The sequence below is a fragment of the Galleria mellonella genome, unplaced genomic scaffold, assembly GCF_026898425.1.
Source record: "Galleria mellonella isolate WM207_F2 unplaced genomic scaffold, CSIRO_AGI_GalMel_v1 utg213, whole genome shotgun sequence".
In the NCBI taxonomy this organism is placed as follows: Eukaryota; Metazoa; Arthropoda; class Insecta; order Lepidoptera; family Pyralidae; genus Galleria; species Galleria mellonella.
The window spans coordinates 3,634,757-3,648,022 of record NW_026442039.1 but is presented as its reverse complement, the minus strand read 5'-3'; the positions used below and the strand labels follow the sequence as shown (position 1 = coordinate 3,648,022).

At 33.6% G+C, this 13,266-nt stretch overlaps 2 protein-coding genes across 2 annotated transcripts in view; one reads left to right on the top strand and one right to left on the bottom strand.

The window, feature by feature from the left end:
* The window catches only part of LOC113511901 (calcium uniporter protein, mitochondrial), a 211,368-nt gene that overhangs the window by 42,985 nt on the left and 155,117 nt on the right, over positions 1 to 13,266 (bottom strand). The window lies entirely within an intron of this gene.
* The window catches only part of LOC113511770 (uncharacterized), a 151,530-nt gene continuing 148,919 nt past the window's right edge, over positions 10,656 to 13,266 (top strand). The window contains 1 exon segment of the mRNA XM_026895488.3: positions 10,656 to 10,913. Within this exon segment, the coding sequence (XP_026751289.2) occupies positions 10,819 to 10,913 (95 nt within the window). The 5' untranslated portion in view covers positions 10,656 to 10,818.

Below are 13,266 nucleotides of genomic sequence, written 5' to 3'. Positions count from 1 at the left end.
TGTCTATAACTATCCACTGCCGAACATAGGTCTCTTCCTATAGGGGGGTTTTACCAGTAGTTGCCACGCTGGATAGGCAGGTTGGCTTTGGTGATATTTTAAAAGGAACGCTGCTGCCCATTCCTCGACCATTAAGTCCCCATAGTTGCCTCTTACAACACCCATGGGTAAGGAAGGGGTGGCCCATTCAATGCCGGGACCACATGACGTTCATATATCATGTCTATATATGACCAGTTATTTATTTATTGAACCGCTTTATTGAACCAATGTTATACGAATTGTTGAAGATTTTTTCATAACTATAATATAGTATAAGAGGCGGTTGCCATATTCCATAGGTGACTGTCAGCTTCTTTACCATTCCAAATTCCATAAAAAACCTACATAATTCCAAAAGACAAAGCTGCGAGAATCAGTTAGTATATGATATGAAATACATAAATGTATGTAGTGAAAGTGACTGTAGTACCATGTGTATGATAAAGTCCTTAAAACAATATCTAAGCTGAGCTACTTTCTTAGCTCGTCTTAAAAAGTTTAATGAGATCCAATATCCGCTGTTTAAGAGTGTAGCCTAGAAGAAAACTCCTTTCAAAAGTTACTAGTTTCATGTTATTTTACCCGACTGCGAAAGAAAAGAGCGTAACGTTTTCATGTGTATGTTATTATGTATTTACTGTCGTGGACAATTTTTTTTATGTTTATATATACGAATATATAGTTAATGTAAAAGTATTAAAATCTTTGCCACCTAAACGACTTGCTGAATTTACTAATTTGTTGTTCAAAATGTCTTGTGACATTGATATAGTAGCCTATATAAAATACGATGACGAGAATATAAAATATTATCTGTGTCCCGTGTCTTCACTCGTGGTCTTATAGTGATGTTAAAACATTCCTTATTGTACTAAAACATACAGTAATAATAACAATTAGAAACAATGTAAGCAAACGTTATCTCTAAAAAAGATTTGTTCCAGGCAACCTCATACAATGACATAAAAAGTAGTATGTAGACAGCAGTAGTACAAAACAGATGTTGTATAATAACCTTACTGAAGCAAGGAACTATCAAATACAGAAAGATTTTTTCTAATCCAACTATAAATTTTCGACATTGAAACAAATAAAAAAACAACTTCGGCAACACAAGAATATGAATAATTATAATCAACTTAATATAATACAACTTAATATTAATAATTATAATAAAAACGACGACTATAATCTGCCAAAAAGTCGGACAGTCGGTGTTTTTGTTACTTCGTTAAAATTCTATTTGAAAGTCATTAATTATTTGTCATAAAAATCATACATGTCATATAAAAACCATATATCTATGCTCGAAGCCCTACGTTGTTTAACCGCAGCGCATTTTTAACAATAAAATACGTAATCGATATATTTCGTCAAACAATATAATTCTAACGAAAAGCTAAACTGAGTCTTACATTAAGTATACATAAATTTCAATATATTTTAATAAGTTCAGTTACATCTGAGATGAATTTTAAAGCAGCGAAGTAGGCATCTTTAATACAAATAAGTCAACTGTGCGACTCTTGACTTGATTCCAGTCTGGATGTTACAGGTGCTAGTTACTGAGGAGATGAAAGTAAATACCGATAGTCGCTTACCATCGATATTTATTATTCACAAATAAAAAGTAGGTACAAAGATACATTTGTTCAGGTAAGAATTTTGAGACAAAGAGAGACGCCACGATATAAAAAAAAAATTGTGTTAGGTCGCCAACGTCATCTATCTTCGAGATAAGTCCCTTCAGTATTATAACACAAGATATTAGAACCTTTCATTATAAATTACCTTTTAATCTAGATTGATGAAGCAAGACAAAAAGTAATATATATATTTTAATGCCAAATATGTACGTATATTTCAATATCTTGTACTACCTATTGCACGTTACTTCTTATGTGTGAATTTCAAAAGTAGAAGAACCAATAAAAAAAAATTGCAATTTTATATTTGCGGCGTCTGGAGTTGAAACTCTGGGTCCGTGGGGCCCCGATGCCATGAATCTTTTCAAAGAGATTTCACGCCGGTTTGTGGAAACCTCTGGTGACCAGAAGGCTGGCCTATACTTTGGTCAACGCATTTCCATTGCTATTCAGCATGGAAATGCAGTAAGTATCCTAGGCACCTTACTAGCTGGCAGTAATCTCAAAGAAATTTTTTATCTTTAAATATTTTTTTAATTTTTTTATTACTTGTTCCTGATATTTATAGCACGTAGATTTTAATTCTAAATACCAATAAAAAATACCACTTTTAGATAGCATATCAAAATAAAACCAGATTTTAGAAACAACTATGAAAACATTATCCAATTTGGTGCATTAGTTTTTGCGTGATGCCGGAACAAACATACTAACAAAGAGATAGACAAAATTTCTAAATATTATTATTTTGGCTTTTATTGCCCTTATTAATACCATCTATTTTATTTTCTCTTAAATACCTCCCATGTACAGACATCATAGAGTTACAGTGTTGTTATATTATTAAGATAATGAATGTAGTAGGAGCATACAATATTCACTTGCCCTACTACACTAATGTTGTTTTTTTTTTATTCACTTAAAATAACTTTTAAGTGAATAAAAAAACAACATTAAAATCGGTTTAAAAACTGGCGAATTTTTTTGTTTTTGGTCATGGCTATATTAAGTAATTAGCTATTTTCTGCGGCTTTGTTTACGTAAATCAGTATATAAGGTTATATGTGTTAATTTAAGATATAACACAAATAAATAAATAAACACTACCCGTATATCAATTTTTATTAAAATCCGTTCAATTATTTAACGTGAATGAGTAATAAACATACAAACATCCAAAATCTTTACAAACTTTCACATTTATAATATTAGTAGGATGTACCAGGCCGCTAAGGAAACCTAATGTTCGAGGGATGGGCACCAGTATCCCTTTTAAAATAATGATTTAATTCCTCCAAAGTTTAACGGCGGCTACCAATCTACCTACGAAGCGTGGTAATTACCAGCAAAACCCCTCAAAGCGAAGGCCTATGGTGGACAGTTAACGACGGATATAATTAATGTAATATGCACACAACAAAATTTAGAAACTCTAATAAAAGAGATTTTTAAAAAACAATATTATTTACAAAAACATAGGAGCAAGAGATTATAGAAACATGCCGAAATAAGCATCGACTTAAGGGTATTATGTGGGATACTGTAGGGATACGTCGACGGGCGAACACGTCACAGGTGCTCCAAAGAGGATTAACAATTTTTATCACTGGCTGTATCAAATTTATTACAAACAGGTTTGTTTGTAAACATATTTTTTATATGATTTTTTTTTTATTTTAGAATATCATGCGCTACTAATAATAGGGGAAAGGGATTGTTTGTAATGCCTACTAGTCCCATTACTAACAATCCCTTTCCCCCAGCAGGCAAACTAACAATATACCTTATCAAGTTGAGCTCCCATGTTGTCCTTCTGAAAACTATCGTGCTAAATTTCAAATGTATTTTCACGATGAGCTGACCTGCGCTTTCGTTCTCATATCTGGTGGTGCCCCGCATAAGAAAAATATGTCTGTTGTTGCTAGCTTAATATTGAAATATGGGCCCCTTAGCCCAAATCTCAAAATCTCGAACTCAAAAACTACTCAACCGATTTAAAAAATTCCTTCACCTATAGAAAGCTACATTATCAGTGATTAACAAAGGCTTTTAAATTCTTTTTAAAAATTCTTTTTAGGCATGCGAAGCCAGATTGGATCACTAGTGGCGAATAAATGTTTTCAATTGTATTCTATTTGTAGGGAAATTTATATGAATTTTCTCTTACTCTTAATTTAGATGTTGAGTAGTTTGAAAACTTAATTTCCAGATTTATAACGACAAACGATATACATATAGACGGGAACGTAAATTCTCTTCAAGTTAGTGTCAACTTCCCAGTTATTCAAACCCCACAAAAAATAACTATTGAGGTAAATTATAATTATATTAAATTGCAAGCTCCTTTCATATAGGCTATGAACTTACATAATACGTCTAGAACTACAAATGATTTACAAAGAAAGAAACATTTTATCTGCAGACAAAGGTCCTATCGTCTGCACTGATCATAAACTTATAATGGCAAACAAGCTGACGGCCCATCTGATGGAAAGTGGCAACCGTCAACCGTCGTTCCTCTGTACCCTGTAAATTCACGCCATATCCCACCCTTCAAACCGAAACACAGCCATACTAACACAACTGCTTCACGGTAGAAACACAAATGGGACAGAGGTGTCCAAGCAAGTCTTTTGTACAAAGTCTCCCTCTGGACAGTGAAAGGTCATCGTAAAGATCAAACATGCAGACCAAGACGAACCGTCGAGTGGCAAAACCGTCAATATAAACCACCAGCCTGTATAATGGCTTAGTGAATTAGAATAGGAACTGTTGTACTTTGGCTTGATTTTGACAGTTCTGGGTAGTGTCTTCAGACTTTTATTAACTGGTTTTTCCTAATATTATAAATATGAAAGTTACTTTGTTTGTTACCTCATAACGCCTTAATGGTAAGCGTTGATTAAAACAATGTCCTATGTAATTTGGCATACACATATTGAGTATATAGTATATGGAATGGAGAAGAATATAGTTTACTTTTTATCCCCATTAGTAAACATATTCCGGTCATGCGGACGAAGTCATTAGTAAATTGTTATCTTGCAAAATATTTATTTACAATTTTTTTTAAATCTTTGCACCGCCATTTACTCTCACTATTTAGCGAAACGGTTAACTGGTAGAGAATAGCATAGTCTGCCCTGTAGACATATTCTAATGTATGCAAAAGTATAAATAAATAAAAGCTAGATGAAGTGAAAATAAAAAAATAAAACTTTAAGCCTCTAATATGTCAGTTTACTTAACACAATAAAGAAATACGGTTAATGTATGAAAACTTATGAATAAATTAACGTCCATAACTACTGCAATTTATGTAAATTAGACGCCCATCCACACCTATACAGTAAATAAACACTTAACCTCAATAATGGGTAATCAGTAACGTATCTAAGTCCGTTAATGCTTTTTCTTTTAAACCAACTTCAAAAAGAAGTTCTTAATTCGATTATATTTTTTTATGTTTGTTACCTTATAACTCCGTCAGAGTTATATATCGATTTGGAATGGACTTTCTTTATCTGAAGGGATATACGTACAGATTGGTCCTATAGAAACCTTAATAAAATCAATTCAGTAGTTTAGTTTTTAAAACAAAGTTACTGGTTTTATCAATTGAAATCGTTTTTTTTGTGAAATACAAATTACGCACACATTGACCACACGCACCGTAAAACACACCTTAATTATTTTTTATGTTAAACTGACATTATTTGAAACTTTACAAACTATACTATATACATTTTGATTACAAATAACTTAAAAATTATTGGTTTATATATTACAGTTAGCTTTTTAACTGAAACATAACATGGAATGACGGCACAAAGACACAGATAGACAGTGAAACGGGAATGTTTAGTATATTAAGATATTATCCCAAATTGTAGGCGTGGAATTAAACCCATAACATTAAAATATGTATGAAAAATAAAAAAATAAAAAATAAACACTAAATAAAAAATATTAAAATGCATCACTTTTATTTTTTTAAAACTGGCCAAAAACAGATACGAAAAAGTTATAAAACAGCGAAAGTAGCGACCTGTCCCAGCCCTCTTTTTATGAAAAAAACATCAAAAGTTTCATTGAAACCTGAAAAAATGAACTCACAATATTTGTGAAACATGAACGACATTTTTAATTAAAAGTTGTTATTTTTCAACAGCCACTTGCATTTTATTTTAAACATTTCACTGGAACTGCGGGAGACGGCCATTGGATACTAGGAAAATATAAACGAACTACTGTTCCCAAAAGAAGTATTTATAAATTAAGGGCGTTCAAACTTTTGCTGGCCGAAGTGTGACAACATCACAATTAAGTGCCGATTTTCAAAACCTATTTAGCATTTTTCATTTTTTTTTGACTGATTATTTAAAAAGTGCTTTGGTAATTATAAAATAAAAAAATTTGGTAACAATAAAAATAATAAATGTGCTTTTTGCGAACTAAAATGTTAATCACAGAATACATCAAATATATATATAATAATACCATTAAAAATTTTGCAACCCTTCATATTTTGCTTGCGAATTTTTCAATACCATTTATGCGATCTAAAATCAAATTTACAGTTATTTTTTTTATGTGAGACCATGGACATCAGGGAAGTCGCCAATGCAAGTTTAACAGCAAATAAAACAGTTCAATAATTTCAGTGACAGTTGAATAAGAATATTCTTACATGATTAAAGTTTTAGTTTGCTAGCAGAGCACTTTTTAAACTGTCAATCAGGAATATTGGCAAATACTTTTTCTTTTTACTTCAAATTACTTTTGAAATATGACAGTTAATTGCGATGTTGCTGTGCGTATTCGGTATTTCTCGTTATGAAGCCAATCACAAAATGATTTAACAATTACATTGTTTTTTTAAAAGTTTACTGTTACTAAAGTAATAATTATAACATAAAACACGTGCAACTAGTTTAGGTTTTTTATTAGAAGCGATAGCGAAGGCACTATTGCCAAGACATTTAATTGATTTGTGTTGGGTTGCCAACAATTGCCATACTTTGTTATGAACGCCCTTAATATATATTATTTATTTTTGGTATGCTGCTATGTAACGCGTTATTTTCGTCACTTTTGAACCAAAACTTCAATAATTCCTTTTCCTCCCGTGTTTATCTCATATTCATTTTATGATGACCGAAACCGTTGCTTTGCGGAGCTGAATCCTGGGTGTTATCCAGAAAATCTACTTGTAGAGACAATTACGTTTACTAAATTAATTTTTTTACGATTATATTTATATTTTCCTTATAGACTACAAAAAGGGGTTCATTAAAAAGAGTGTCTTAAGGTTTCTTCAGAGTCAGCAAGGTTACAGTGATCGTTTACTATCAGACGAACTGCGTGCCTGTGGTGGCACTTTCATGGTATAAAAAAATATTTAATATTTCGTGGTTTGTTTATAAGAAAATGAGAACAATGAAATTACTTACATATCAATACAAATTTACAGCAAAATCTACTTTTAATATTAATGATTTTCTACACTTCTTAAACTTAAAGATTTAACCATTATTTTGCACTTTTACAACTATCTAAACATTAATTAATCCTACAACGAGTTTCATGCAGCAATTTTGTGGAAAAAAATATTAAAACATTATACCACTCAATTTGTGTGCTATGAAAAATATATTAAAATATTTTACAAACAAATATTTTAATAGAGAATAAACAATTATACAGAAACAAAGTTATACAATTACAAATAATAAATATTCGGAAACATTTTACAGCCCAACGCCGGAATTCCGAAACGGAAGAGAGACGTCACACCTCGCTAACCGGGCCATTGTATATACAACTGTTTATAATGCTTTCATTCCAAGACCAACTGAATTCTTGTTACGCCACAACACTGACCCGACGTGGAACGGTAGACTTATTAAATCAGAAAGATTGAAACGTCTTACAGTTTTACAGTACAGTGTTACCGTTGCATATTTTATCCCTTTCTATACTTAGTGATAGCATGTAAGAAAGAACGTAATAGCAGATACAGTGTTATGTGGCCAGCATCTTTCAAGCGAAACGACGTCGAGTAAACTCTCGCAGATTTATTAGCATTGCTTTTTAAGAGTGCCTCATATGAGATCTTGTATGAAACTTTTTGCTACATAATTAATTTTTTAACTCTCGATTTTCAATTTTAAATTAAAATATTATGTAGGAGTCTTAACAAATTAATGACGCTGAATATTTTTATTTATTACATGTTATCCTTTTGTTTTTTTTTTTTGTTGACATTTAATTGCCATATAGATTAAAGTATTTCACAGATAAATAAACAGTGCTCAATATATTTGAAGATTATTTCTTTATTAAATCTAAGCGCATTAGATAACAGTTTCACCAGATGGTATAACTGAAATAATGCCAAAAGTGAGTTTCGATCTTTGGTTGACATTAATCCAATTATTGAATGACATAACGACAGCATGATGGATAGTCTCCTAGAAGATCCCTTACAGATTCCAAAAATAAATTTAATTCAGTGATGAAGGAACAGATATAAGCTCAGACAAAAAAGACTCTGAAAATCAATTGTGAGACTTCCTCCCATCGTGACGAGGGTTTTATATAATCTATATGACTTACATCGATGGGTTTCATAATATTTTTCTCCTTTTTGTTGTTTGTGTTTATAACTTTTTCTAGTCATTTTTTATCCATCTTCATGCCAATTCCTTTATGTGATAGGCAGAAAAACCTTAACGCTAAAGACCTCTATCCTTATAAGCATTTTACACTTTATTCACAATTCCTCATATGCATATATACCGGTTACGGAAACACTTAATTCCTTTTACGGTCTATCAGAACATTATGCTCCTGTTATCGGTTCTCGGAGCTATAAATTATTTACCAACTTTAGTGTTTAACTTTGGGTTTCCTTTCTCTGTGCTATATTTTTCTTATTCGCTTCTTACAACTCTTGGAAATAAAAAGTAATGATTACATGTTCTTGCTGTATGTAAAAAAAATACTGGTATGATTTTTAATGAATGACATATAAAACGGTAGCCCCACCTGCGCTATTGGTTTATGCTATGTTATATTAATGGATGCCATTGTGGGAGGATAAATAAGTATGAAGTCAGATCAGATAATCTATCGTGAGGAATTCAAGTGAAATTAACTACGATAGTTTACATGGGTAAAACAACGTACCTAAACAATGTAGTAGGATACCTAGCAATTAAGGGAAGGAGAGATTGTTAGTAGTGGGGACTAGAGGCCCCGTTACAATACATCCTGTCAAATCTACTTTCATGCAGTTCCCGCTGAAAACTATTGTAGTTTATTATATTTGTATTCGTCATAGTGAGGCAACTGGTCTGCTTTCATAATAACCGATCATCCGTGATTAGTATCCCGCCAGCATATACCGATAGCGTAGAGGGTGTTATCATTTCATTATTATACTAACAATCCCTTCTCTACGAATACATTTCATCATCATCATCATATCAACCTTTAATTGTTCACTGCTGAACATAAGTCTCTCCCTTATGAGGTTTTGCCATTAGTTGCCACGCTTGGCAGACGGATTTGCAACGGCAGTTAGGCATTGGATTTGTTTTTGAGGGACACTGCTGCCCGTCCCTCGCCCATCCTTAATCGCCTCTTACAACACCCACGAGAAAGGAAAGTTTTGCTAGAAGTTGCCACGTTTGGCAGGCGGATTGGCAACCGCAGTTAGGCTTTGGCGACATTTTAAGAGGGACGCTGCTACCCATCCCTCGTCCTCCCTTAGTCGCCTCTTACTACACCCATGAGAGATGAAGGGGTGTCCTGTTCTATACTGGAACCACACTGTTTAACGAAACGAATACGTTTAGACGTCCTGTAATCGGTCACCACATGGAACGCAGGGCGTAACCAGCTGCTCCTTCCGCCGCGACGTTTTCCATTGGGAAAGCAGCAACTCGTGTAATTAGTAGAAACGAGAGCGAAGCGATTTCCGAGGCGGATCGCGCAACAATTAGCCCGAGTGGTTCACGGTGTGAGTTGTAAGCGGTGCCGCCTATCATATGCTTATAACTAAGCGTAAAGCTGCATTTAAAACGCTAAAAGATTTTCCTTTTTAAAAATCACGCTGTAACAGCTACCTATTTCACTTATATTACGTACTCAGATTATTATTACCATCTCTAATAGAACATATATGGGGGGGGGGGGGAGGGTTGTTAGCAATGGAGTTTGCCCCATTGCAAACATTAAGCCCTATTAAGTCGACCTCCATGTGGTTCCCACTGGAAACTATCGTGAACAATTCTTGTTGAATTCGTCACGATGGGCTAATTAACGTGCTTCATCCTCACCTATCATGCTACAATGGTGCCCCGCCGGTGTATACACATGTCACAATATTGAAGACTCTTTTTTTGATACGAGTACATATTATCTGATTAATATTTGTTCGATTGTCGTAACTCATATACATTTTCCGAGTACCCACATAAGATTTTTGCTACCACGTAAATCATTCTGTCATTATGTTTATACTGTATATATATTTTTTGTACTTTAACTTCGTGTACGCGGAAATACATTTGATTTTTTATGCATTTTTTTTTTGTTATACAAATTAGAATGATAAGCAAGTTAACAGTCCATCTAATGGAAAGTGGTAACTTATAGATACAGGATCATGGGCATCTTTAAATAATCTGTAACACCCATGACAGCGTCCTTTCGTTGCTATTCCTGAATATCTAGTTGCTCCTACGGAATTTATCCTTTAATCTTATAAAAAAATAAATATTTATTTGGGTGTTAACTTCTCCATCTTGCTACCGTTGGCGCAATCACTCAATTAACACCACAGTAGCTTATAACTTGATCCAATTATTAATAATGTAAGGCGGGCGTGCGCGCGTCTGCGCGTGCGACGGTACGCTTCACATTCGCGTCGCGAGCCGCCCGGGCACAACGCGGTATTTGGATATCAGCACCACGACACCCTCTGTGCCCACGGAGGCATACACCACACCTGTGTACAATTGTTTTTAGTTAACAAGGCGCGTGTTTGTTAATTGATCGATTAGTTAACGGGGGTGTCGGTGGCGTGTGTCAGTGACGGTGTGTGAAGTGTTATGGGGTAGAGATGGGTGCGGGGCACAGCGCGGAGGGCAGTGCTGGGGCGTACGCGAGCGACCCGCCCGCTCACGATCGCCGCAAGACTCACAATAGGAGGCGAAGGTGAGTCTTTACATTCTATCTTTAATGATCCATCTAATCTAAAACAATAATTGCCACTTACCAACGATAATATTTACATCACAGAATATACTATGGCACCATGGGTGTCATAGTATATTCTGTAAAATTAAGGTATTATGACTTTGTACCCTCTAATTTCACTGCACCTTTCAAACTGAAACATGCAATCATAACTACTTCGCGACAAAAACACAGAGGGACCTATACCTCGGGACCAGTATTTCTGCCGACTTTTGTGTAGTCTTCTTCGGTAAACTTTCAAGACTCCAACATATAGCAACACTGTTTCACTGTCATTTGTTTGAAATTTCAAATTTGTTTGTTTGAAGAAACTAAAAGTACGGCAATCGAATTATAGTTTTACCCCAAGGTATCAAAGGTTAGAGCAATTATCTAGAATTTATTTTTATACGCTACTCTATATGTAGGTAAGAAATTTCTAGTAAAATCTTGTCAGGTAAACTTCCACGCATTCAACCTGGAAACCATCGTTATCAAATCCTTCTGAATTCGCCACGTTAGACCAATTGACATGACATCATCTTAACCTAACTCTTGCGGGGAAAAGGATCGTTAATAATGGGCTCTAATTTCCCCATTGCTAGCAAAATTATCCTATCCGATCAACCTCCATGCGGGTCCCCCTGGAAACCATCGTGGTTAATAATTGTTGAATTAGTCACGATGAGCCAACTGACCTACTTCATCCTCACCTACAATCTCTCTCACTGTTGCCTCGCCAGCGTATACCGATAGCGCAGGCGAGGCTACTATACACCATTTCATATTCACCCATTAAAAGAACCTATCATCTCTCACACACCACTCTTCACATTCATTCATAGAAAAATATCGGCAAATTTCCTTTCTCCCCCAAAATAGGGGTAAGTATAATAATATATAGCAATATCTATATACATTAGTTACAATAAATACATATTGGCCCAATAACATATCTTATATATCGGTTATCCAATACATAATATTGTAATAAACTTGACTAAATTAATATAGATATCAGACTAATATGAGCGAAAGGAGGGAAAGCGATTGTTAGTAATGGAGACTAAAAATCCCATTGCTAGCAATATACCCAACCAGGTCGACCTCCTCGTGGTTCCCCCTGAAAACTATCATGGTTAATTCCTGATGAATTCATCACGATGGGTTAACTGGCCTGTTTTCATTCTCATCGATCACCCTTCACTGGTGCTCCTCCAGCGTATCCCGTTAGAGCAGACGGGGTTACCATTCAATTTTCATTCCCCAAAAAAAAAAATATGAGCGATATTATACTCGATGATAACCTTTTATCTGCCAAGATATCAGAGGAACCCAATATACTCGTATAGAAATCGCAGAGGTACTAATATTGCCCATGTCTACCATAAAAAATACGTATATCAGATCATCGTTGTTAATTAGTTAATGGGGTCGTAAGTAATACTGGTCATTTTAGAACCATGATTCTATAGAAAATACGTTCAGTTTCATAAGTTTGAAAACATCCCGTTGGAAGTTAATTAATGACTTCGATTTTACCATTTGAATGAATTAGCTTTTTTTATTACCTGTCCTTAGATGATGACAGATGATGGATAATTTAAATACTTTATATAGTAGGGGATTTAAAATGACTTTGCATTTAATAAATTCGCAATGTAATTTATATTGCGAATTTATTAATTTAACTTTGCAAATATGATTCTTATAATGAATCAACAACGTGACCAATTTAGACATCTAATAACTATAAAATTAATCGTACGTTTGAAACAAAGGAAACATATATATATATATATATATATATATATATATATATATATATATATATATATATATATATATATATACACACACCTACCTATTTATGATTTAATTCTTTCTACCCAATGGTTGTCTGGAAGAGATTGCTTAGCAATAAGACCGCCTTTTGTACTACACTATACTTATTGAAAATTGTTCAACAAATCCTGTTATGTTGGTGCAGTAAAGTGTTAAATAAACAAATGTATATATAAACACATTTGTTTATTTAATCTCTTCCAAACAACCTTTGGGTAGAAAGAATTAAAGCATAAATAGGTAGGTGGCGCGTTAAAAAAATTAAATTAATTACATTAGTTATTGATATAATACGAATAAGATCGTAGTTATTGAACGTGCATTGTTTAATTTTGTAATAAAATTTAAGTAATACTGTTTTTGTAGCATTCAAGGTTTGTATTTCATAAAATACATATGTACATGATATATGTAAACAATTATTATAATCCGGTTGTTATTAATCTAATAAGAATTAGTTATTATAGTTAATATAATTATATCTGGA